Source organism: Salvelinus alpinus, chromosome 36 (genome assembly GCF_045679555.1).
Source record: "Salvelinus alpinus chromosome 36, SLU_Salpinus.1, whole genome shotgun sequence".
NCBI lineage: Eukaryota > Metazoa > Chordata > Actinopteri > Salmoniformes > Salmonidae > Salvelinus > Salvelinus alpinus.
In genome coordinates this window covers 13,524,375-13,548,407 of record NC_092121.1, presented here as the reverse complement: position 1 = coordinate 13,548,407, position 24,033 = coordinate 13,524,375, and the positions used below count along the sequence as shown (strand labels likewise).

The window sequence follows — 24,033 nt, the reverse complement described above, 5'->3', positions numbered from 1 at the left end:
TTTTATGGGGTAACGTGTGGTGTATAACTTCAATGTTGAGTACTCAGAGGGTTGGATCCTAGTTTTTAGGGTCAGAAAGAGAGAATAAATCAAATCCGTATTTAAATCTAGAGGCTCATCTTTGAAATGGTTTTATGATGTAAAGATGTCAACAGTACAGTGACAAACTGTTTGGCTAGCCCATCCATCCACGTCTCAGGCATGTTGAAAACAGATTAATTACATGATGTAACACAATAGCCGATATATAATCAATGACATATTCTGTGATTGGCCCAGAGGCATATTTCTTACAATTTCTTGTATCTACAGAACCACGTGCATGCGTGCATACGTAAAATGTATGCTCACATGACTGTAAGTCGCTTTGGATACATTTGTCTGCTAAATGACATACAGAATGCACTTATAAGTTGCCTATGTTGTAATTGGAATATACTGTATATCTATAACAAAGGGCATACAGTCCAGAAAATCTGTTTCTACAAATGTTTTATAAATTAAAATGACCAAAGTTTTGAAACCAAAACTTTAAAGACAGAGAAAAATATTATTTAAGTTGTTTCTCTCCGTATGACACTGTATTACAGTACTACATTGATGTTGAATTAAGTACAACACATTTTTTCTGACCTGATTACAGCTCTTTGGTGACATACCCTCAACACTATATTGATTTATCAACCTCAATATTTTTTTCCCATGGCACTGACTATTATGTTGATTCAGCATTGTCTCTTTAACACAGAACATTTCAAAACTGTATAGCGAATAAGAAGACAATACTACATAATTATTTTATATTATAATCTTTTATTAACCAAAATTGAGGTCATTAAGTATGTATCTTCAGTAGACATAATACATTATTTTCATTGTTATAATCTTTACTATTAATGTAATTATATTGTCAATGTTTTGCCATTACTACACTGAAAAGTCTGCACCACTGCCCTCACATTTTTCTAAATTGTTTGACATAAAAAATGTGGTTATACACTGAGTGTACAAAACATTAGGAACACCTGCTCGTTCCATGACATAGACTGACCAGGTGAATCCAGGTGAAAGCTATGATCCCTTATTGATGTCACCTGTTAAATCCACTTCAATCAGTGTAGATGAAGGTAAGGAGACAGGTTTAAGAAGGATTTTTAAGCCTTGAGACAATCGAGACATGGATTGTGTATGTGTACCATTCAGAGTGTGAATGGGTAAGACAAAATATTTAAGTGCCTTTGAACGGGGTATGGTAGTAGGTGCCAGGCGCCCTGGTTTGAATGTGTCAAGAACTGCAACGCTGCTGGGTTTTTCATGCTCAACAGTTTCAGTTTCCCGTGTGTATCATGAATGGTCCACCATCAAAAGGACATCCAGCCAACTTGACACAACTGCGGGAAGCATTGGAGTCAACATGGGCCAGCATCCCTGTGGAATGCTTTCGACACCTTGTAGTCCATGCCCCAGCGAATTGAGGTTGTTCTGAAGGCAAAAGGGGCAGCAACTTAATATTAGGAAGGTGTTCCTAATGTTTTGTACACTCAGTGAACAGTATTCAGTGTAAAATGTTAGATTTGTAGATAGTTGTTGTAACATTTTTGCTACCTGTTTATGGCTTTTCTGAAATGGCATCATAGAAACACAGTTGCCTGAGATTGAGTGAGTAATAGCATGCATGAATGAGTTCTCGAGTCTACAGAGGGTAAGATCTCAAACTGGCCTTTATGTAATGAAATACCAACCCCTTGTTTGCAACAGAATAGCAACAATCCAAGGGGTTATTTTCTAAAGAGAGGTACCAAGAGACAACTCCAAAATAACAGTACCTGTAGTTAAAGTTGGATGCCCCTTCATCTTGTAATGTGAAATAATACCTTGTATGTTTACTTTATTCTAATATATGTGATTTCAATATTATTATTTTAAATAATGGTAGTGCTTCCTTTTGGCCCAGAACTACTTTTGGGCCGTTTTTGTACATTATGCCTTGAAGCACATGACATTTCATTTTAAATCCTACGTCTTGCTTTAGGAATTGCTTGTTCTTATGAATATTACAATTATTATTTATATTTGCTGGTATTATGTTTTTATGAGCTGTTAACAGGTTTTCTTCACCGTACTGAAAATCTTGACTGTTATTGTTGTTTTGGTGTTTTGTGTTTTCTCAGTAAGTGTTGCCAGCAGAACAAAACAACAACCTGTAAATACTAGTGGAAACAAGACCTTAGCGACGCGATGACTAATGAATTTCTCTCACACTAAATAAAACTGTATTCTATCTGCTTTTGTAAAAGTCTGTCTCCACTAATGTTTTTATACCGGCTGCCCTGAGAAAGGTAAGATGACATTGGACAACAAACATTGAATTCCAATATACCATAAATGCTACTTGCCAACGTGAATTATTTTCTTATTTTCCTCACATTACATAATTAGGCTAGGGTTAGGGCTTGGGCTAGGGCTAGGCGATGCAACAACAGCAGTAATCACAGCTTGCAGTGACTCATTCATTGTTTCGTAGACTTAACAAAAGCAATTTCAGAGAATGGATAATGGCTAATTCAGTTAGGCTGAGTATGATTACATAATATTGAAAACCATGGCAGCCCTCATCCATGAGCTCTAGGCACAGAACCCCTTTTCTTTATATTGCTGTTCTTTGCACAGGCTACACAGCACCATACAGACAACACTGAACCCCACTATGGTCCACTGCTCTGACTGGTCCCACTACATGCACTTCAGCAGTTTAAATCATGTATGTATATGCCTATGTCCATGCTTGTGTGTGATTGTGTGTTGCGGGTTAAGCCTGACTCTAATTCCCTCTATTTAATCGGCTGTGTGATACTTTGGTAAGACAAAGAGAGCCATTGACAGGGAGCAGGGGGTGGAGGGAAACGGGGCAATGAGGGAGCCATACCCATAACTGCCTGGCCTGTAGCTTCGCTGGGATACAAAGGGACTCTCATACTGGCTGCACAGTCTCTGCACCCCCACCCATCCCCAAACTCCACTCCTTGCTCAGGTTGGGACTGTAATGGGATTAAAACATTCCAAAACTGGAGAGATAAAGAGTTGGGCAAAATGCTTGTATGATGGAGGTAAAGAGGGAGACTGCAGGAGATACAAATGGTGTCATTTTGTGCAATGGGTATAAAAATGGACAGAAGTTTCCAAGCAGAGGTGAATGGGGGGACAAGAGAACACAGAAGGAGAGTGTTAAGTGTAGGCCCAGGGCAGAGGACAGACATTATGCACGTACGCCATCATCAGAGTGGATCTACCCTAGCGATACCCCCTTTTCTGTGGTTGAGGAAATGGTCATGTGAAGATCTTGGGCCCCCATATGAAAGGAATGTCATGCCATCCTCAGGCAGGGAGTCTTCCAAATTCGTTGCGACCCCAAAAAACAAGCAAAAAGATACCGCCAATGCCATTCCCCATTGTGGACCTATTAAATCACGCAAAATATAGCTAAGAAATTAAATGTGGACGGTTGAACGAGGGTAAAATAAAATGGTTTCCTATAAAAAGTGTCACAGGCCAGAAACTGCACGGCACTGGTTGACTAAAGCAGAGAAGATCTATTTTCTTCCTGCTTGACCTGGGCACATCCCTCATTCTCTTTCCAACAGCTTTCTTTCTACTCATTCGGCCTGTAGGAATGTCAGCCCACTCTAAGGACTAGAGTAAAACTAGACTGGGGTGTCATGGCCCCAGTCTATCATGGCCCCAGTCTGTCCATCATTGGGAGGTATGGGTAGAACTTTCACAATATAAAAAAAGAGCTGTTTGACTGTGGAACTCAAACTGGAGAAAAAAAAAAACACTGACCGTTGTGAAAACATATCCATGTGATTTGGGGTGTTGGGTTGGATAGGCGTTTTATCTGTACTAAGTGTAAAATTCAGAGGAACTAGGTGCAAGAGCTTCGTACGGTAGAGTAAAGGACACAACTGATACAGTAAAATCCAGCGCAACACACATTCCTTCAGTCTATAATTGTGTTTGGGTCATGTCAGTGTGACTCAGTACTTCCGCCAGCCTCCAAGAAAAACATATGATGTTGAGATCTAAGAAATATGACACAGAGCTCTTAGAAATCTCAGTTCTTGGGAGGATTATTTAAAGACGTTTTGCTCAGAGCATAGTTAAAACTGTTACAGCAAGTTATTCACTCAAATTAATTTGTGAGTTGCACCATTTGTAACAGATATTCAATTACAGATGTTTTGCAATTAACTCTGCATGAAAAAAAACAACAAATTTTTGTTGTTGTTGCTCTAAACCTTATAAAAACAGTCACATAGAGACCTGCATGCAAAAAGCCAATTGTGTTGGTAAGAAAAATAATACAAAAGTACTTTCTTACAAAACAATTTAATCACAACAATAAAACAAAGAGCTCTTCCACAGCAACTCCTCTTCCCCGTCATAAAACTATTCATAAAACACAATTACATTTTTACCTAACACAATGTAAATGTAGACATGAGTTACAATTCTCCCTTGTGAATGACAGCTGTAATAAAAGTGCATAGCTCTTAGAAGCCCTACTTTCACTTCATAGATTGTATATGCTTCAATGCTTTCAAAATAAATGGAGATACAGTGGGAGAGGTCACAGGCCTAAAATGTAAAGTCTTATTAATTGATGACTTCACTCTGCAGGTTGCCTGTAGAGCTGGTTGGCCCAGTGCAGGGGTAGGTGATGTTATAGCAAAGGACCAGTATGTATGCAGGCTTTTGTTCCAGCCAAGCAGTAACACACAAGATTTGACTAATCAATGAATCATAGCCTTAAATAGACCCTGACTAGTTAAATAAGGTGTGTTAATGCTTTGCTGGAACAAAAGCTTGCACTCACACCAGCCTAGTGGGTCGCGAGATGGTCTGGCCCTGCCTCTGGCAGTCCGGTTCGGTCTGGTTCAGTCTGTGATGATGAGCTCGTCACAGCCCCAATCTTCATAACTGCCATCAGGAAGGTACCGCCGGATGATGATGGGGATCTTCCTGCACCTGTAACAGTCACAGAAAAAACACACTCAATCATATACTGAAGAGTAACAGGCACTCTCCAAGTATCAAACTGTATAGACTCCTTCCATCATAAACTAGAAAAAAACTATGAGATTAAGCATAGCTTACTTTAGCTCTTTCATGGCAATTTGCAGAGGGTCTGTCTCTCCCTCCAGCTCCACCATGACTGGGGCACACATGCTATATCACAGAGAAAGTTATGTATAGTGACAGAGACAACATTTACATTTTAGTCATTTAGCAGACGCTCTTATCCAGAGCGACTTACAGTAGAGTGCATACATTTTATTACATTTTTACATACTGAGACAAGGATATCCCTACCGGCCAAGAGCAGACGCTCTTATCCAGAGCGACTTACAGTAGAGTGCATACATTTTTTAAATTTATTTTTTTATTTTACATACTGAGACAAGGATATCCCTACCGGCCAAACCCTCCCTAACCCGGACGCCGCTATGCCAATTGTGCGTCGCCCCACGGATCTCCCGGTTGCGGCCGGCTGCGACAGAGCCTGGGCGCGAACCCAGAGACTCTGGTGGCGCAGCTAGCACTGCGATGCAGTGCCCTAGACCACTGCGCCACCCGGGAGACCTGACATGACAGAGATATCAGACTATACATTCCTCCACATACTCAGCAGATTACCTGTCACCAACTAAACCAGCAGAGGTAGAGAATATGGCAAGAGCACAAGGTGAGTTGTACCTGTAGTGGAGGCAAAAATAAATATCTGTTGTAATATGCTGGGAACGTGGCATTCACGTGGGAGGAGATTTATGTTCCGTGTCCACTGCTGTCATTTTTTCCCTTTGTTGTACATCTTGTCGGACATGCTGTAGGCACTGAGCTCCTTCAAACATTACGGTGTAATGTGATTCACGTTGGCTTTGGAATGTTTTGTTGTAATTATTTTGTAATTATTTTCCAAAACAGCTAGCTTTATCTTCATATTTGATCGTTTAGAATGCAGTCAGTTGTCATGTGTATTATGGTTGTCTTTTTAGCTAGTTGAGTCCTAGTTTCTCTGTTTCTATATTGATATTCACCTGTAGACAAATTAATGTCTTGAGTAAAGGCAAGACATGGGTGGACTCATACATATGCATTACAGCCATGTAGGCGATAAAGGGGATCTCTGTATCGTATTTTAATTAACTTCCAAAAAGCTCATTTGAAAAACCCATAGATGGTTACTAGCTCTCAGGTAAGAGGCTTGACACTGGCTCTTTTTAACAGACCATATTCACAGGGACTCAAGGTCATTAAGACATTTCTGAAAAGAAGCGGGAGTTTCACTTTCCTAGCGTATTGCAACACTGCTGAGGTGTACTCACGCTATCTGGAGGGCGCGTGTCCCCAGCACCCTCGCCCTTTCATATTTGGTCATGTATTGGGTTGTGATCCTCTTCTGGTTGGCCTGCGACCCCTCCCCTGCAGGCAGGATCTTCACATTCTCTTGGTCCTCCTAGTAACAGGTCAGGACCACAGGAAACAGACAGAGAGCAAAGAGGAAGCAGGTGGGAGAATTTTTATAAATTGAGTTTGAATTGGTGAGGAAATTGTTGAACATTGAATAGGTGACAGACAGTAATGGATTGATTGTAGTGAAATAAAAAGCATCATACAAATATGACAGATCTCAAGAGATTACTCAAACACTATAAATCTGTCCAGATACAATGAGGCTTACTATAGATAACGTTAAGAGTTAATACCTTGCTAACTAGGAAGAACAAATAGGTGGCAAACTCACATCTTCAACGTTTTCCAGGTCATCCAATCCCTCATCCTCTTCAGCGTCATCAAAGTCTCCATCATCAAAACTGCAGAGGTAACAAGAGGAGTGAAGTGTAAAGAATAATACACGAAAAGGTGAACAGTGGCGTGTGGAGGCAACGTGAGCTAACATAGCCAGTTGTATTGTTCTTAACCAATCTATGTGTGTCGTATGTCTTTTAAGGCTCTCAACGTGTGAACCTTTCATGTTCTCCCAGTGATTTCATGTTCACACAGGAATTTCATTTTCTCCCAGTGAAAACATGAAAGGTCACTACGTTGAGCTAAAAATCACTGGGAAAACATGGAAGGTCCCTACGTTGAGTCTAAAAAGACATGCGACACACATTGTTGTACTTCATTTTTTTAGGTAACAATATCCTATATACTTACTCTCCTTCGTTGTCGGACATGTTCCCTTACTTTAGTTTGGTCAAAAACGAGTGTTTTCAAAAACAAAGATAGCGAACTTCAAAACGCTGTTGTTAACAGCTAGATATAATCCGTTTAACCGACTTCCGGTCGCGTGGTGCGTCGATTTGATTGATGGACTAACAACTGCACCATAGTATATGGTTCCGCAAAGCGACTCAACACATGAACGAGATATATATATATATAAAAAAATATATATACATAGTTTAAAAAATATATTTAGGCAGGGTAGCCTAGTGGTTAGAGCATTGGACTAACCAATAGGTTGCAAGTTCAAATCCCCGAGCTGACACTAGGTACAAGTCTGTTGTTCTGCCCCTGAACAAGGCAGTTAACCCACTGTTCCTAGGCCATCATTGAAAATAAGAATTTGTTCTTAACTGACTTGCCTAGTTAAATAAAGGTAAAAAAAACAATTTGCATGTACTATTTAAAAAATATATACATTAGGCATGTGTATGAGGTACATTAAAAAAAAGAAAAAAACTCATTAAAATGACATTTAAAATCGAAACATTATCAAAAGATTATGATCATACAAATGCATTCTGTTCATACAAAGTACAATGTTTTATTAAATATAATTTAACAAAGTTGAACTGCAAAAATAAATGTTTAAAGGAGTTATTTTCCATCCCATTAGTGAATGATTCTTTGCAGCAATTCATTTTAGGTTGACTAAGGCTTTACGGAATGCAGGAGCAATCACATCTTGTGCAAAAAGTGCAGTGTAATGGGGATAGTTTTTTTCACTTGGGAAGAAAATTCATATACTCTGCATCAGAGGCTTCTCTTAATTCGTATACACTCTCATCCACAATCCAAGAGTCTCCATCTCTTACCCGTAATCTTCATTAATTTCTTTGTACAATTATGAGACATTCCATTGTGGCTCAATGTGTATTTGTTAACAAATATAGACCTATTTGTTCCTTCTTTACAGGGTGAGCCCGAGTCCAACTCAGTTCTTCTTCTTTAGAGAGCCTTTGCTCTTAGAGTCTTTATGACTCAGCATCTTCAGCATCTTCATGGGCTTGAACTTTGCCCTTAACGTCTTCAGGTCCTTCCCAGACTCTTTTCTTAAATCTGAGGAGGGAGAAATAGTGATACCATGATCAAATTCTGAGGAAATTAAGGAGTCTGAGGTGTAGTATTGAGGGAATAGGAATGAAAGAGAGTGTGAACAGACACGAGAAAACAGGAAAGACAACAACAAAATAAACACTAGGAAAATACTTTCCCCTCACCTTTCTTCTTGATCATGGAAAACAGAGCATCTTCTTCTTTTTCCCTGAAAAAGACAAACCATTAGTAGGTATGAGCAAGAGCATCAAATATCTGCTTTATGAAATTTGTCTGAATCAATGGCCCTTGGTATTCATCTATGAGTTTTTCATGCACCTTTGCCTGTCCTGATCCAAGCTGTTGATGATGTGGTTCCTCTGTTCAATGATGGTGACAAGCTCCTCCATCAACTGCTGGTCCCTATAACGGTCATCCTTACTCCACTTACACTCTGGAGGGATGATGATTGAGGAGGAGATGAGGAGAGACAAACAATTAGATTAGTCAAATAACAACACGTAACACATAATTAAAAATAGCAGACTGATAATTGCTGAGGAGTAGTAGATAATTGAGGGAGGGTTGTGTGAAGACTGGCCACTCACCTGGTTTGTTGAGGAGACATCTCAGTTCATATTCCACGTCTGCCTGTCTCTCCTCTAAATTCTGTTGCTTGGCCCTTGGAGTGCACATACAAATACATCAAGTCCATAAATATTTCATTTACAACACCGTCCATATGTTGGGAATGATAAAAGAAGCAGAGATAATAAAGGTGTTATGAAGGTGCTGTCTTGATTTGATATCATTTCAGGTCAGTGCACTTACATGTATACCAGCTCTGCGTCCCTGCGCACAAGCATTTGTTTCTCATGTACTAGAGTGAACCAGTCCACCAACATGTCCTCCTCTTCCTGGTCTGAAACAAACAGGTGGATGACACTAGTCTTATCAATAACAGTTAATCTCTCACAACAACACTTTATATGATAACCGGAAGAATTACTTGGATGTTAATAATAAGCACACCACATACACGTACAACTACTGTCACGGCCGTCGAATGAAGTAGACCAAAGCGCAGCGTGGTGAGCGTACATATTCCTTTTTATTAGAAATGACGCCGACAAAAACAATAAACAATACAAAACAACCGTGAAGCTTAAGGGCTATGTGCCACAAATAAAGTTAACTTCCCACACTGAAAGGAGAGAAAAGGGCTACCTAAGTATGGTTCCCAATCAGAGACAACGATAGACAGCTGTCCCTGATTGAGAACCATACCCGGCCAAACATAGAAATACAAAATCATAGAAAACAAAAACATAGAATGCCCACCCCAAATCACACCCTGACCAACCAAATAGAGACATAAAAAGGCTCTCTAAGGTCAGGGCGTGACAACTACAGACACTCACCATTCTGGCAGTCTCTCAAGCTTCTCTCCATCTCCACCCCTCTCAGCTCCAGCCTGTCCATTCGTTTCTCCAGCTCCCCCAGCTCCACCTGCAGCTCCTCCACTGGGACATAGTTGTCTGTCTGCACCTGAAGAGACATGCATGTGTACTAGGGGACTGTTCTGATTTGGAAAAAACACTGGATAATGGGTTAATTCCATTACACTGAGATATCCTCTCACCTTCCTCTTGATGAGGGGGAAGCCATGTCCAGGAGCAGGCTTGGATTTGGGGAATTCAGAGGGGGAGACCTTACGATTGAAAGGGTTCTCCTTGCACACCTGCTAAATTGGAGATTGAAGACATTTCTGTGAAATTGTAACGTCCTGACCAGAGTTCTTATGTGTTTTGCTTGTTTAGTGTTGGTCAGGACGTGAGCTGGGTGGGAATTCTATGTTGTGTGTCTAGTTTGTCTGTTTCTGTGTCCAGCCTAATTTGGTTCTCAATCAGAGGCAGCTGTCAATCGTTGTCCCTGATTGAGAATCATATATAGGAGGCTTGTTTTGTGTTGGGATTTTGTGGGTGATTATTTCCTGTCTCTGTGTTTTGTCTGCACCAGATAGGGCTGTCTCGGTTTTCACATTTCTTGTTTTGTTGTTTGTAGTGTTCTCAATTATTCTTTATTAAATCATGTTGAACACTAGCCGCGCTGCATTTTGGTCCTCTCCTTCATCCCAGGAGGAAAACCGTGACAGAATCACCCACCAAACTCGGACCAAGCAGCATGGCAACGGGGAGCAGCGACAGCAGCAGAGAAAGGAGGAATGGACATGGGAGGACGAGCTGGACGGTAAAGGACCCTGGGCAGAGCCAGAGGAGTATCGCCGCCCCAAAGCAGAGCTGGAGGCAGCAAAAGCGGAGAGGCGGCGTTTTGAGGAGCTAGCTCGGCAGCGGGAGCCGGATCTGGGTTACACCACTTGGGAGGAAATAAACAGGTGGTCGGTTGACCCAGGGAGAGTGCCGGAGCCCGCCTGGGATTCCATGGAGCAATGTGCAGAGGGATACCGGCGAATGAGGTTAGCACGACAGCGCGGTAGGAAGCCCGAGAAGAAACCCCAAAAATTTCTTGGGGGGGGGGGGGGGGGCTAAAGGGTAGTGTGGCGAAGTCAGGTAGGAAACCTGCGCCCACTTCCCATGCTTACCGTGGAGAGCGGGAGTACGGGCAGACATCGTGTTATGCGGAAGAGCGCACGGTGTCTCCTGTACGTGTGCTTAGCCCGGTGCGGGTTATTCCACCTCCCCGCACTGGCCGGGCTAGATTGGGCATTGAGCCAGGTGTCATGAAGCCGGCTCAACGTATCTGGCCTCCAGTACGTCTCCTCGGGCCGGCATACATGGCACCAGCCTTACGCATGGTGTCCCCGGTTCGCCAACACAGCCCAGTGCGGGTTATTCCACCTCCCCGCACTGGTCGGGCTACGGGGAGCATGCAACCAGGTAAGGTTGGGCAGGCTCGGTGTTCAAGGGAGCAAGTACGCCTGCACGGTCCGGTATATCCGGCGCCACCTTCCCGCACCAGCCCAGTACCATCAGTGCCGACACCACGCACCAGGCTTCCAGTGCGTCTCCAGAGCCCTGTTCCTCCTCCACGCACTCTCCCTATGGTGCGTGTCTCCAGCCCAGTGCCTCCAGTTCCGGCACCACACACCAAGCCTCCCGTGCGTCTCCAGAGCCCTGTACGCACTGTTCCTTCTCCCCGCACTCGCCCTGAGGTGCGTGCCCTCAGCCCGGTACCACCAGTGCCGGTACCACGCACCAGGCCTATAGTGCGCTTTGAGAGTCCAGTGTGCCCTGTTCCTGCTCCACGCACTCTTCCTATGGTGCGTGTCTCCAGCCCAGTACCTCCAGTTCCGGTACCACGCACCAGGCCTACTGTGCGCCTCAGCAGGTCAGAGTCGGCCGTCTGCCCAACGCCGCCTGCACTGCTCGTCTGCTCAACGCCGCCTGCACTGCTCGTCTGCCCAGCGCCGTCTGAGCTGCCTGCCTGCCCAGCGCCGTCTGAGCTATCCGTCTGCCCAGCGCCGTCTGAGCCATCCGTCTGCCCAGTGCCGTCTGAGCCATCCGTCTGCCCAGTGCCGTCTGAGCCATCCGTCTGCCCAGTGCCGTCTGAGCCATCCGTCTGCCCAGTGCCGTCTGAGCGATCCGTCTGCCCAGTGCCGTCTGAGCCATCCGTCTGCCCAGCGCCGTCTGAGCCGCCCGTCTGCCCAGCGCCGTCTGAGCCGTCCGTCTGTCCCGAGCCGTTAGAGCCGTCCGTCTGTCCCGAGCCGTTAGAGCCGTCCGTCAGTCAGGAGCCGCCAGAGCCGTCCGTCAGTCAGGAGCTGCCAGAGCCGCCAGCCAGTCAGGAGCTGCCAGAGCCGCCAGCCAGTCAGGAGCTGCCAGAGCCGCCAGCCAGTCAGGAGCTGCCAGAGCCGCCAGCCAGTCAGGAGCTGCCAGAGCCGCCAGCCAGTCAGGAGCTGCCAGAGCCGCCAGCCAGTCAGGAGCTGCCAGAGCCGCCAGCCAGTCAGGAGCCGCCAGCCAGTCAGGAGCCGCCTTCCAGTCAGGAGCCGCCAGCCAGTCAGGAGCCGCCCTCCAGTCATGAGCCGCCCTCCAGTCATGAGCCGCCCTCCAGTCATGAGCCGCCCTCCAGTCATGAGCCGCCCTCCAGTCTTGAGCCGCCCTCCAGTCATGAGCCGCCCTCCAGTCATGGGCCGCCCTCCAGTCATGAGCCGTCCTCCAGTCATGAGCTGTCCTCCAGTCATGAGCTGCCACTCTGTTGTGAGCTACCTCTCTGTCTTGAGCTACCTCTCTGTCCTGAGCTATCTCCTCTATCTAGGGGGGGCCTTGGTGAAGGTTCCTAGACCAAGGTCGGGGGCGAGGGTCGCCACTCAAAGGACGCTAAGGAGGGGGACAAAGACAGTGGTAGAGTGGTGTCCTCGTCGTGCGCCGGAGCCGCCACCGCGGACAGATGCCCACCCAGACCCTCCTCTTGAGTTTTAGGGGTGCGTTCGGAGTCCGCACCTCAGGAGGGGGGTACTGTAACGTCCTGACCAGAGTTCTTATGTGTTTTGCTTGTTTAGTGTTGGTCAGGACGTGAGCTGGGTGGGAATTCTATGTTGTGTGTCTAGTTTGTCTGTTTCTGTGTCCAGCCTAATATGGTTCTCAATCAGAGGCAGCTGTCAATCGTTGTCCCTGATTGAGAATCATATATAGGAGGCTTGTTTTGTGTTGGGATTTTGTGGGTGATTGTTTCCTGTCTCTGTGTTTTGTCTGCACCAGATAGGGCTGTCTCGGTTTTCACATTTCTTGTTTTGTTGTTTGTAGTGTTCTCAATTATTCTTTATTAAATCATGTTGAACACTAGCCGCGCTGCATTTTGGTCCTCTCCTTCATCCCAGGAGGAAAACCGTGACAGAAATCCATAATTGTAATATTCAAGCACACACAGTCCAAGCAGCTATCTCGAGTAGGCTATAACCTACAGTATAGGGACAATGTTGTTATGCAGGAATCTTATAAAAACATGTTGTCTTTTATGTTAACATGTTGGAAAATAGTTTCAGTCTGAAACTCACTTAACCTGATATCTTTGCATAATATTTATGTGTTGTGTAATACAAGCTTATATGTTCTGTATTTTGGGCAGGTTGAGCTGTGACATAGATATCAGTGGACTAAAGAGCAGCATTATACCGTACCTTACTGTGAGAGGGGGTGGGCACCTGGCCAGAGTCACTCACTTCAGACATGCTAGGGAGTGATGGGGGTCTGAGGAGGGAGGGACTGGCTGCTGCTCCATTGGTTGACAAGGTTGGTGGGGGGTGGCTTCGGGTACAGGCTGAACTAGTGGAGATTGCTGGCACAGACACACTTTTGGGCAAAGAGAGGCTCTGGGCTATATCTGATTTGCCAAGAGCACTTGGTGGTCCAGTTACACTGCATTTGCTATCAGCTCCAGCTAAATTAGACACACTAAGTGAACCGGCAGAAGCTTCAGAAACACCATATGAACTAGCTTCTTCAGTTAAATTAGATATGTTAGGTGCACTAACTGCTCCAGCTAAACCTCCGAACCCACTAGCTCCAGCTAGACCAGATACACCAAGTGATCTGGCTACTTCAGCTAGATTAGATACATCAAGGGAACTAGCAGTCTCAGCCAAGTAAGATGAACTTGTGGTTTTAGCTTCAGTCAAATTAGACAAACTAAGTGAACTAGCTGCTTTGGACAAGTTGGTTGATTCTCCAACTCCAACATCTGCTAAATTACATACATCAAGTGCGCCAGCTGCTTCAGCCATGTTAGCTATCCCACCAACATCAGCTGACTCAGATATATCAATTGAACAAGGTTCTTCAGCTAAATTAGATACAGGAAGTGAGCATCCTGCTTCAGCTAAACTTTCTTTCTTTGGTGCATTAGCAATTTCTGTGTCATCCGCTCCAGCAATACTAGACTTGTCAACTTCTCTGGATGTGTCCTCTAAATGAGCTTGGCAATGTGAGCTGGTTGCTTCAGATAACTGACTGGTACCACACCATGTCTGGCTGGTTACCATTGAGGGCTGTGCTTGGCCTTCAGCACCACTCATTGTGTTATCTTCCCCTGTGTAATCATCATCAGCCTCCTCATCCTCAAACTCCCCAAAGGGGTTGGGAGGGGGTTCTCTCGCTCTGTACCAACTCCCTCTGAGGGAGGGTATAGAGCCTGAGCGTGGGGGCTTGGGCATACTAGGGGGCGGGGCAGGGGGCAGCTTTGGCCAGGGCCCTGGCTGGACAAGCTCCAGCCACGGTGGGTCTTTGGGTTTACGGGGCCCACTGGGTTGGCCAAACCTGATGTCAAAAGTTAAAGAAATAAATAGGCATTAATTGGACAATTCTACTCAAAGTTACATAATGTGTTATGTCTGATGAACAAACTTACCTGCGAGAAGGATTGGGTAAGGTTTTATTATCAACTGGGTAACCTGCAGAGAGAGGGAGATGGATAGAGAAACATTTAGTGGATATGTTTTAAATGAGGAGAAGATGGGCTGTTTACACAGAATTGAGTGTACTGAAATATTCTGATAACAATGACATACTCTTCATACAGTCGTAAAGTGAGGTCAGAATTGAGAAGCTGGAGTCGGTAGTTAGTCTTACTCACTAGAAACAAGGGGGCTGTCCATGGCTTTAGGTGGACGGGTTCTAGGTGCAGGACGAGGAGGGGTGGAGTCTAACACCCGCCTGGGTGCAGGAACTGGCCGTCCAGGGCTTGCAGAAGCCGAATCGCTGTCTGGTGTTACAGTGAGTGTTTCGGTTGTCTGAATGGGCCGTGTCCCTGCTTCTTCAAGCTTTCCCTCTTCTACAGTGGGCTTTGGAGGACGGGGTGGCATTGGCTTCTTTAGTGTGTCGTGCCTTATCTTTCTCTCACCTCCCTCCGTCTCTGTCTCTCCTCTTCCAAAAATAACTGTCTCATCTGAGTCTGTTTTTCCAATAAAATCTGAGAGATCGGGGTTGTCTGTTAATCCACCCTGAGATAGTGTCACCTCCTGCTCATCAAATATGGGCAGATTCTCTATTGATCCAGTTTGTTTACTGTAGTCGGGGCGGGCATTTTGACTGGCTGTCAAGTGGTGGGTGCAGACCAAGGAGCCAACTTCACTCCCCTCTTTGTAAGACCCTGGTAAGAGAGTGCTGCTGCACACACTGCATCTGAAAGAGAAACACAGGATGACATGAGAGGGACACAAATCACAGATTATATTTCACTGTCTGCAGATAAGGATAAACTAGCGTTGCCTTCTGAGCAGTAGTGTTACCTGAAGCAGCTGCGGTGGTAGAGTTTCCCCTCAGTGAGATGTCTCTGCACCAGGTGGACGTGCTTCAAGCAGGAGGCACAAATGTTGCATGGCCTGCCTCTGTTGGATCGCTCCTCAGTCCTTGACTGTTGAGCAGGGGAGGTCAGCCAATGGCAACAGTAAAGAAGAAGAAATGTTAGAATTTGGGAAGAAAGAGGAGATTGAGATAAATAACTTTGTGGACAGAGTTGAGATTAAGTAATAAAAAAATAATAACAAATTCAAATAAAAATGGCTTCATAACAACTTTATTAAATTACCTTGGCGGGCTGCAAACCTCTAAGAGAGTCAGGTTGTGTCTTGGAGTGACTGGAGCACTCTGCGACACATGGCGTCTTCAAACTGGCTGGACCGGCTGCTTAGTAAAGATGCACACTTTGAATACACACACATTTGCCAAAAAAGACAGGTGGAACCAACCATGTGCTGTTTTCCCAATTTGACTATGACACAATTTAGCCACACACCATGAGACTTCTTGTTGAAGTAGTGGTAGTAATGGGAGAGGTAAGTGATGATGCTTAGCCGGTCTGGCACCTCTGTGGACACCATGTCCTTAGCATCCAGCAATGCAGGGATTCCCAGCTTTGACTGTGCAACCTCAAATGCCTGGTAGAAGACAGGGATCAATAATTAAATGCCAGACAGATAGGACAATATAAACAGATGTAGTACAATGTATGAACATAAACATGCATTGAGACAGTTATGCATGCATGCAGGTAAAACATAATTACGTAAAACTCACCAGATGGTTGTTTTCATAAACGTTATCTTTGGAGAGGGAGTTGAAGTCTCTGGAGCAAAAGCAGAATGGTACGATGTGATACAAATGGGAATCAATATGTTTTGACCATGACAGTTTACAATCCAAGGTAACACCAAGTAATTGAGTCCCCTCAACTTGCTCAACAACCACATTATTCATTATCAGATTCAGCTGAGGTCTCGAATGTATGGAGTGATTTGTACCAGATACAATGCTCTTAGTTTTAGAGATGTTCAGGACTAGGTTATTACTGGCCAACCATTCTAAAACTGACTGCAAATCTCTGTTCAGGGTTCCAGTGATTTCACTATCTGCGGTTGCTGACGCATGAAGGGTTCAATCATCCCCATACATAGACACACAGGCTTTGTTTAATGCCAGTGACAGGTCATTAGTAAAAATAGAAAAAAGGAGAGGGCCGAGAGAGCTGCCCTGCGGCACACCACACTTTACATGTTTAACATTAGAGACGTTTCCATTAAAGAATGGAGGGGGGAGAGGAAAGGATAGAGAGGAAGATTAAGGAGAGTTAACTTGGAGCTTAGGCCATGCTGTGGTTCCGTGTATCAGGGCAGACAAATCCACTGTGACAGGATTCAGGTCCCTGCTACAGCTAAAGATAAGAGTTTGCCAGCCGCTCTGGATCAGCATAAGGACAGGCAGGAACTGAGTCCTATAGGCCTACTGTCAACAATGTACTCACATACAACACATTGACTGGGGCAGAGCTACAGGGGTAGGATTGTGTGGGAGACTGAGTGCCAGTGATGGCCCACAGTAGAAGAGAGGATGGCGAAGCTTACAGGAGAGTTCACATTCCTATTCTAATTTATTTTATATACTTACATCAAATCAGGTCGGTGTTTGTGGATAATGGCACAAAACGCCAATCCATCTCTGAATGAAGAAGACATGTTCCTTATCTCCACATTGGGGTAATTTTCGCATTTTATGCGACACCATTCTTGTAAAGCTTTCAATGACCCCATGATAGAATTTCATCCTCCCATGTTAAATTGAGAAAGTCAACAATCACTTCAACCTCAACCTGTCAGATCCTGGATATTCAACCCTGTGTAGCACACCCACTAGCTACGTTAGCTTGTTGGCTATATTTGTCGACCAAGTCAAACCAAGTTCAACATTGTTTTTACTGAGAAAACATATGTGACTTCACTGTAACTTGCTTCCAATGTGTTGTTCCCCCAAATTCTCTAATCTCAGCGAAGTAGATCCTTGAAGTAAAAAATAGCGAGCAACGTCCACTTTCGCCGGTTGATTTGCTGTAAAATGTTGACACAACAATAAATCTCTTCACTCAGGTATTTTTTTCGTTCAAATCACTTTTGGCTTACATTTTCATAAATGTGTTACGTTGTTTAGCGATCGTGGCTTTCCGAGATAATGTACTATCCCGAAGAGTTGATCACACAGAATAAACACCAAAACAAACCCGTTACTGTACCACACCGTAACTGTACTGACTACACATGTACAGCAGTACACCTTTGTGCCGCTAGAGGGTAGAGAAAACCGGTAGAAATCTGAAACTGGTTGCACAGGTTTGCAATAAACAACTACAGTATGATCGAGAAGGTTCATTAGAAAGTATGATAACCGTTTTTCTGTTTTATATATTATTATGCGCCAGGGCCAGCTGTCATTGCGTTCATCATCCACCCATCACTGTTGGAGAGGTGAGAAGGGGAGCTCTCAAATGTGTTCCTCGCGAGACACTTTCATGGTAAAGAGAATTCCCGTAGTGATGGCGGCGCCGCCTGACACGGAGAGTTTGGAGTCACGTATCAGTAAGTATTTTTAAAGTTATTTAGGTTGTATAGAGAGCTATTGGAGCATGCATCCTTGGAAAAATAACCGTGTCGCAGTCGACCGAGATGACAGTTTAAGCAAAATCAAGGTGCAAACTGAGAGGGACTGTAACATTAGACCTCATAAACAGCAAGCTAGCTAGCTGTTTAGCTAGCCAACTGTAAAGTTAACGTGAGCTAGCTAGCCAGATAGTTTCCCAGAACCACCTAGACTAGAGAGAATGCATCAAACTCTTGCTAGATACGGGAACCAGCAAGCCACCTATCGTGAATTCATATCATGCCAGTGTTATACGCTTAGCTATGTGAGTATGCTGTCAAATGCAGGAAGCCTAGCTCACTCGGTCAGTGGGAGAACTGGAGTTGGAGTCCCTTGCAAAGTCGTGTCCAAAGTACTGTTGGAAAGCTAAAGTACTTGCTATTATCTGTTTTTAAAACAGTTCTGCAACGAGTTGATTGATGTTCATCTCCATTTTTGACAGTTCCCTGAATTAAACATGGATATGTGTCACTATCGAACAATATTCAGATGAACCTTTACTTCCCCTTTCCCCAATTTCCTTAATTCTCCCATTAGACAAGGCCACAAATCCACTGAACAGAGACGCAGATTGGGACAGCATCCAGGCCTTCTGTGACCAGCTCAACAATGATTTGGAGGGGTATGTGAATGTCAGTGTCTCATAACATGTACATGTCTTAGCAATATTGTTTTCACCTCTCAGGAGTAGCTGTACTGAGTACATGCTTGTTAGCCCAAAAAGTTTCATATTGCAGCTTTAACTATGTCCAAATTCACATAGGAATGTGAGTTATAGATCTGTCATTCTCATTGAAAGCAAGTCTAAGAAGTGGTAGATTTGTTCTATGTGTCCCATTCCTACATTTAGTTTTTTTGCATCATACTTTTGGTTTTGTACACCAGCTTCATACAATATTTGTAGTTATTGAAAATATATTTCACAGATGTTTAGATGGTACAATGATTCTCTACACTATACATCGCTTGTTTTGCCACATAAACTGAAGTTAGGTAAACTTTAGAATTTTTGCAACCAGGAAATGGCAGAGCGATTTCTTCATATTCCACCTTTAAGATTTCTGACACTGACCCTGTGCTGACATCTGTGTCATTCAATAAAAACATGGTGTTGTCTAGAGTAAAGGGAGAGGTAAAATTGCATGTCATACAATAGTCAATGGTAGATAGATTTGCTGCCAACTTCAGCCACATCAAACTCTTTATTTTCCATTTCAGACCCCAGCTGGCCACCAGGCTACTGGCTCACAAAATCCAATCACCTCAGGAGTGGGAGGCCATGCAGGCACTCGTGGTGAGTTGAGTGATGGCAGTGCGTTGTAAAAGGAATCCGAGCCAATACAGTTGACAGCCTTCTGTCTAGTGTGTGTGCCTACATTCATATTGAATAAATTAATTGTGTGACTCACTTGTGATGTGTGTACAACCAGGTGCTGGAGAGATGCATGAAGAGCTGTGGTGAAAGGTTCCACAGTGAGGTGGGCAAGTTTCGCTTCCTCAATGAGCTCATCAAAGTGGTCTCTCCGAAGGTAATGATTGGCTCTGTCTGTGCCTTTCACTGAGCAAGTCTGCTAAAATTGGATAAGCTCTCACTCAGCATGCTCCTGCTCTCTCCCTCAGTACCTAGGCACCCGGGCTCCAGAGCCAGTGAAGAAGAAGGTGTTGGAGCTCATCTATAGTTGGACACTGGGGCTGCCTGACGAGGCAAAGATCGCTGATGCCTACCAGATGCTTAAAAAACAGGGTGAGCTGTTCTATACTTAGTGACTGCAGTGTAGCTATGATAGTGATGGACGCACAGTTGTTGTTAATGTTATGTTTACCTTGGTTTGTGTTTTTTATTTTTTTTACCAGGTATTGTCAAACAGGACCCAGTTCTTCCAGCTGACAAACTCCTCCTGCTTCCACCTCCCAGACCAAAAAATGCCATATTTGAGGATGAGGAGAAGTCAAAGGTAAGGCATTGTTAAACAAAAGAAACATTTAAAAAAAAATCTTCAAATTTTGCATTACAAATGTGATTCACCATGCATTCTCCACTCCATTTACTACCCCTTTCCCTAACTTTAAATTCTTCCTCCTCCCTGGTGTCTTGGTAGACACTGACTCGCCTGTTGAACAGCACTCACCCTGATGACCTGAAAGCAGCCAACAAACTGATCCAGGAAATGGTGCATGAGGTACAGTCTCTTTTCTCAAGCTCGCCTAAATGTATGAATAAAGTAGATATATAGGCTGTTACATTACAGTAATACAGAGATGTACATCACATCGCACAGTGTGAACTGTATTATCTGGTCTGTGTGTGTGTTAGTATGGGAGAGAAAGTGAATGCCCAAGTGCTTTAGTACTCTTCTAGTCATGTAAGGGGACTGAGTGAGAAAGTGGGCGCTCTGCCCTGAGGGGTGGTCTCCTTGTCAGAATCATTCAGTGCTTTCATGACTCCTTTAGTTTAGGGACAAAGGATACTTTTCTTCCCCCTCCTCCCTCCCTGGTTTCTTCTTCCTGACTTGTGTGTGTGTGTGTCTCAGGACCAGAAGCGGGCAGAGAAGTTGTCCAAGCGTGTGAACGCCATCCAGGATGTGAACGAGAGTGTCAGCCTACTGACTCAGCTGCTGGAGGACTGTGACAGGACCACCAAACCACAGAGCAATGCAGAGCTCATCCAGGTCTGTGGCACCTTTACACAAGCAACTCCATGCTATGACAAACCACAGAGACACCTCCCACAGTGCCATAACCGCATCACCTATATATGATGTATACAAAGCACTACATGCGGATACAGATATTTGATAGTGTGTATTTGTGTGTTTAGGACTTGTACCAGCGCTGTGAGAAGATGAGACCCACATTGTTCAGACTGGCCAGTGATACAGAGGACAATGATGAGGCTCTGGGTGAGGTTTCAGACACTCCTCAATTGTGTTTAAGTGTATGGTACACAGAGAGAGAAGAATATGTGGGTGACAATATACAGTATATTACAATTGTTTCTCTGTGTGTGTGTGTGGGCGGGCAGCGGAGATCCTCCAGGCCAACGACAGCCTGACTCAGGTCATCAACCTGTACAGGCAGCAGGTGAAGGGAGAGGTGGTGAACGGGAACAACTCAGCTAATACACGAAGGCTCACAGGTGAGCAACAATGGGTCAATGACACATGCATCCATAGGGACGATAGGGTCACTTGACACAAGCTTGGTAGGAGGGGACTAGAGTATATGATTACATGCATGGGTTAAAGATTTCCTCTCACTGTACACTTATCTCTTCCAGGAAGTAGTGCGGCGCTACTTGATTTATCGGGATTGGACACGTCATCTCCTTCCTACCCAGAACTCCCCACTCCAACAGACAGCCTAAATGCTCCCTCTCAGGAGATGGGCATCAGTCTCCTTGACGATGAGCTAATGTCACTGGGTAAGGGCAGACAGCATATTACATCAAGTCTTCCAGGACCTCTGCTACTTCCATGTTGTGTGTGTTAATTGTGGGTGACTTTGTGCCTATCTTTCCCAGGTTTGAGTGAGGGAACCCACACCTCCAACCCGGCCTCCCAGCCTGAGGACTCTACCGCCTGGGACTCTTTCCAGGTGAGTGGAGAACTGAGGACTTCACACAGGGAGACATGATGCGAGACGATGCATAATATTCCATTTACACCAAATCCATTGAGTCTCTTTTAGCTTGATAGATTACCATTACTTAGGCAGGTTCATGATTATACCTTAACAAGTGTAATGTCTCTGTGTCTTACACATGGTGTCGCTTTCTTTGCAACAGTCTTCCGACAGTGTGGATATTACTGATATCCCAGCAGCGCCTAGTGTACTACTGAGTCCAGATCCGCTCCCCTACACCCAGCCTCTTTCTACTGGAGCCACGTCTGGAAGCTCAGCCTTAGATGAGTTGGATCTGCTGGGGAAGACGCTGCTGCAGCAGTCCCTACCTCCAGAGGGCCTGCAGGTCAAATGGTAACTAACCCTTCACTATGGGATGGTTTTACACCGCAGGAGATGTTTGTGTCACGTATCCGTGTTAGTCTGCCAGTTATGTTGCTGCTTAGTACAGTATTGATGGACCACTGTGTTCATTATGATTTGAAGTCACTTCAAGTGCTGTAGAAGCAAAACAATATATGAAGGTACATGAGGCGCTGACCATGCCAACTTGTTATAACATGACAGACACTCAGCAACATTGTTCAACCTTTTATGTAGTACCTTTATCTATTTTCAGGGACAAGCAACCGTTCAAACCTACTCTACGAGATCTCCAGAACAAATCTGGAACTAATCCAAGTCCTATCCCGGCCTTCTCCCCTGAGCACCCGGTGGCTCTCCTAGGTGATAGGTTGTTGGACACCTCTCCGGTTCACACAGTCATTCCCCCTATAGAAATTACCCTGACAGATGTTTTTGTGCCACTTGAGTCCATTAAGCCCAGTAAGTATCTATAATATTTTTAGTATCTACTTGCTATGCTAATAGTGCATCACATTTGAACAGTGTTTTAAAGTCTTTGTTGTATCCAGGCAGCCTGTTGCCTGTGACGGTGTTTGATAGCCACAGTTTGCGGGTGCTCTTCCACTTTGCACGTGACTCTCCGCCCTCTCTTGCTGATGTGCTGGTGGTGATCATCTCCATGCTCTCCTCCGCCCCGGTTCCAGTCAGCAACATCCTCTTCCACGCCTCTGTCCCTGACGTAAGAACTCTTCTCTCTTAATCTGCCTTTTTCACCTTCAGTTCCATTGTCAGTGTAGGGTTGACATCATGTCCTCTGTTGTAGACAATGAGAGTGAAGCTACAGCCCCCATCAGGAACGGAGCTTCCAGCCTTCAACCCAATCCTCCCACCTGCTGCCATCACACAGATCCTGCTGCTGGCCAACCCTCACAAGGTACTAGACTGTGTAGACACTCATTGAAGGCCTGTTATATACCCATGTGACATCCCCAACATGAACATTTTCTTGTAATTATAAACTATGAAGCCAAATAGATTTCTGCAACCCTCAATTCTCTTCTTTTCCAGGAGAAGGTGCAGTTGCAATACAAGCTAACCTTCGCACTAGGAGAGGAAGACCATGATGAAAGAGGAGTTGTAGCACAGTTTCCACCTTCAGACACATGGGGCAATCTTTAACATTCAACAGATTGACAAGATGTGGCATCTCACTCAGACACTGCATAAACCTTGCTTTTTAAAAATGCTTCTATTGATTACCTTGCTTAGCCAATCTCAACTGGGTGTTCGCTTTATGCTTTGGAGTAATGTCCTCTGTGCAGCTTTACAACGTACATAGTACAGCCATATCTTGTTTTTAACAAATAGTATAAATTCTATGAATGAAGGACAACCTATTTGTTTACTTTCATGCTCCGGGAGACATGCAATGGACCCTTTGGGGAAGGCTCATCTTTGTCTCATTCTTTTTATATAGCTGTAGACTATCCTGCTGAATTACTGTTGAGGTTGTTTACCCCACCATGCTCCCAGGGTTGCTTACTGTGATAATGGAGCACTCTTCCTCTCCTTCTGCACGGAGAATGGTTTGCCTGATATCCTTGTCATGTAGAATGAGACATTCTAACAGTGAAGTCCTATTTAATCTGCCATTTGTGCCTATTTAAGGTTTGTTTTCACTATCATGTCCATTTGGATGGTTTGTCGGTTTTACCTGTTACTCGATAAATCTTTTCAGACATTGCATGTGTCTTTTACTCCGTGCTGGTTCAGATTACCTGTTCTGGGAATAAATCTGTTTTAAAGAAAGATGAATGTCTGTCAAGTT

The 24,033-nt window shown here is 44.5% G+C and overlaps 3 protein-coding genes across 4 annotated transcripts; 1 reads left to right on the top strand and 2 right to left on the bottom strand.

Moving 5' to 3' along the window:
• Window positions 1–4,370: 4,370 nt before the first annotated feature.
• Window positions 4,371–7,414, bottom strand: LOC139565524 (DNA-directed RNA polymerases I, II, and III subunit RPABC2). Its single transcript, XM_071385936.1, has 5 exons — window positions 7,219–7,414; window positions 6,803–6,872; window positions 6,384–6,514; window positions 5,155–5,226; window positions 4,371–5,025 (listed from the first exon to the last, which is right to left on the bottom strand). Exons 1-5 carry the CDS (start codon window positions 7,236–7,238, stop codon window positions 4,935–4,937), a joined length of 384 nt encoding a protein of 127 aa, XP_071242037.1. The 5' UTR covers window positions 7,239–7,414; the 3' UTR covers window positions 4,371–4,934.
• Window positions 7,415–7,806: 392 nt separating this feature from the next.
• On the bottom strand, window positions 7,807–17,483 carry LOC139565521 (MICAL-like protein 1). Of its 2 annotated transcripts, none has more exons than XM_071385932.1 (15): window positions 17,217–17,483; window positions 16,350–16,398; window positions 16,069–16,210; window positions 15,862–15,956; window positions 15,563–15,687; window positions 14,908–15,455; window positions 14,683–14,725; window positions 13,457–14,591; window positions 9,965–10,066; window positions 9,744–9,870; window positions 9,154–9,244; window positions 8,931–9,004; window positions 8,662–8,776; window positions 8,508–8,551; window positions 7,807–8,346 (listed from the first exon to the last, which is right to left on the bottom strand). In XM_071385932.1, the coding sequence occupies exons 1-15, from the start codon at window positions 17,357–17,359 to the stop codon at window positions 8,222–8,224; spliced, it is 2,958 nt and encodes a 985-aa protein (XP_071242033.1). In that variant the 5' UTR covers window positions 17,360–17,483; the 3' UTR covers window positions 7,807–8,221. The 2 variants fall into 2 exon arrangements, with proteins under 2 accessions (XP_071242033.1, XP_071242034.1); XM_071385933.1 differs by having other exon boundaries at window positions 9,965–10,063.
• A 423-nt stretch (window positions 17,484–17,906) lies between these two features.
• On the top strand, window positions 17,907–24,014 carry LOC139565522 (ADP-ribosylation factor-binding protein GGA1-like). The gene is made up of 17 exons (XM_071385934.1): window positions 17,907–18,178; window positions 18,777–18,861; window positions 19,458–19,533; window positions 19,670–19,768; window positions 19,860–19,983; window positions 20,094–20,194; window positions 20,339–20,419; window positions 20,771–20,908; window positions 21,058–21,139; window positions 21,262–21,375; window positions 21,517–21,660; window positions 21,760–21,833; window positions 22,024–22,214; window positions 22,480–22,685; window positions 22,775–22,944; window positions 23,029–23,139; window positions 23,274–24,014. Exons 1-17 carry the CDS (start codon window positions 18,013–18,015, stop codon window positions 23,382–23,384), a joined length of 2,073 nt encoding a protein of 690 aa, XP_071242035.1. The 5' UTR covers window positions 17,907–18,012; the 3' UTR covers window positions 23,385–24,014.
• Window positions 24,015–24,033: the final 19 nt, after the last annotated feature.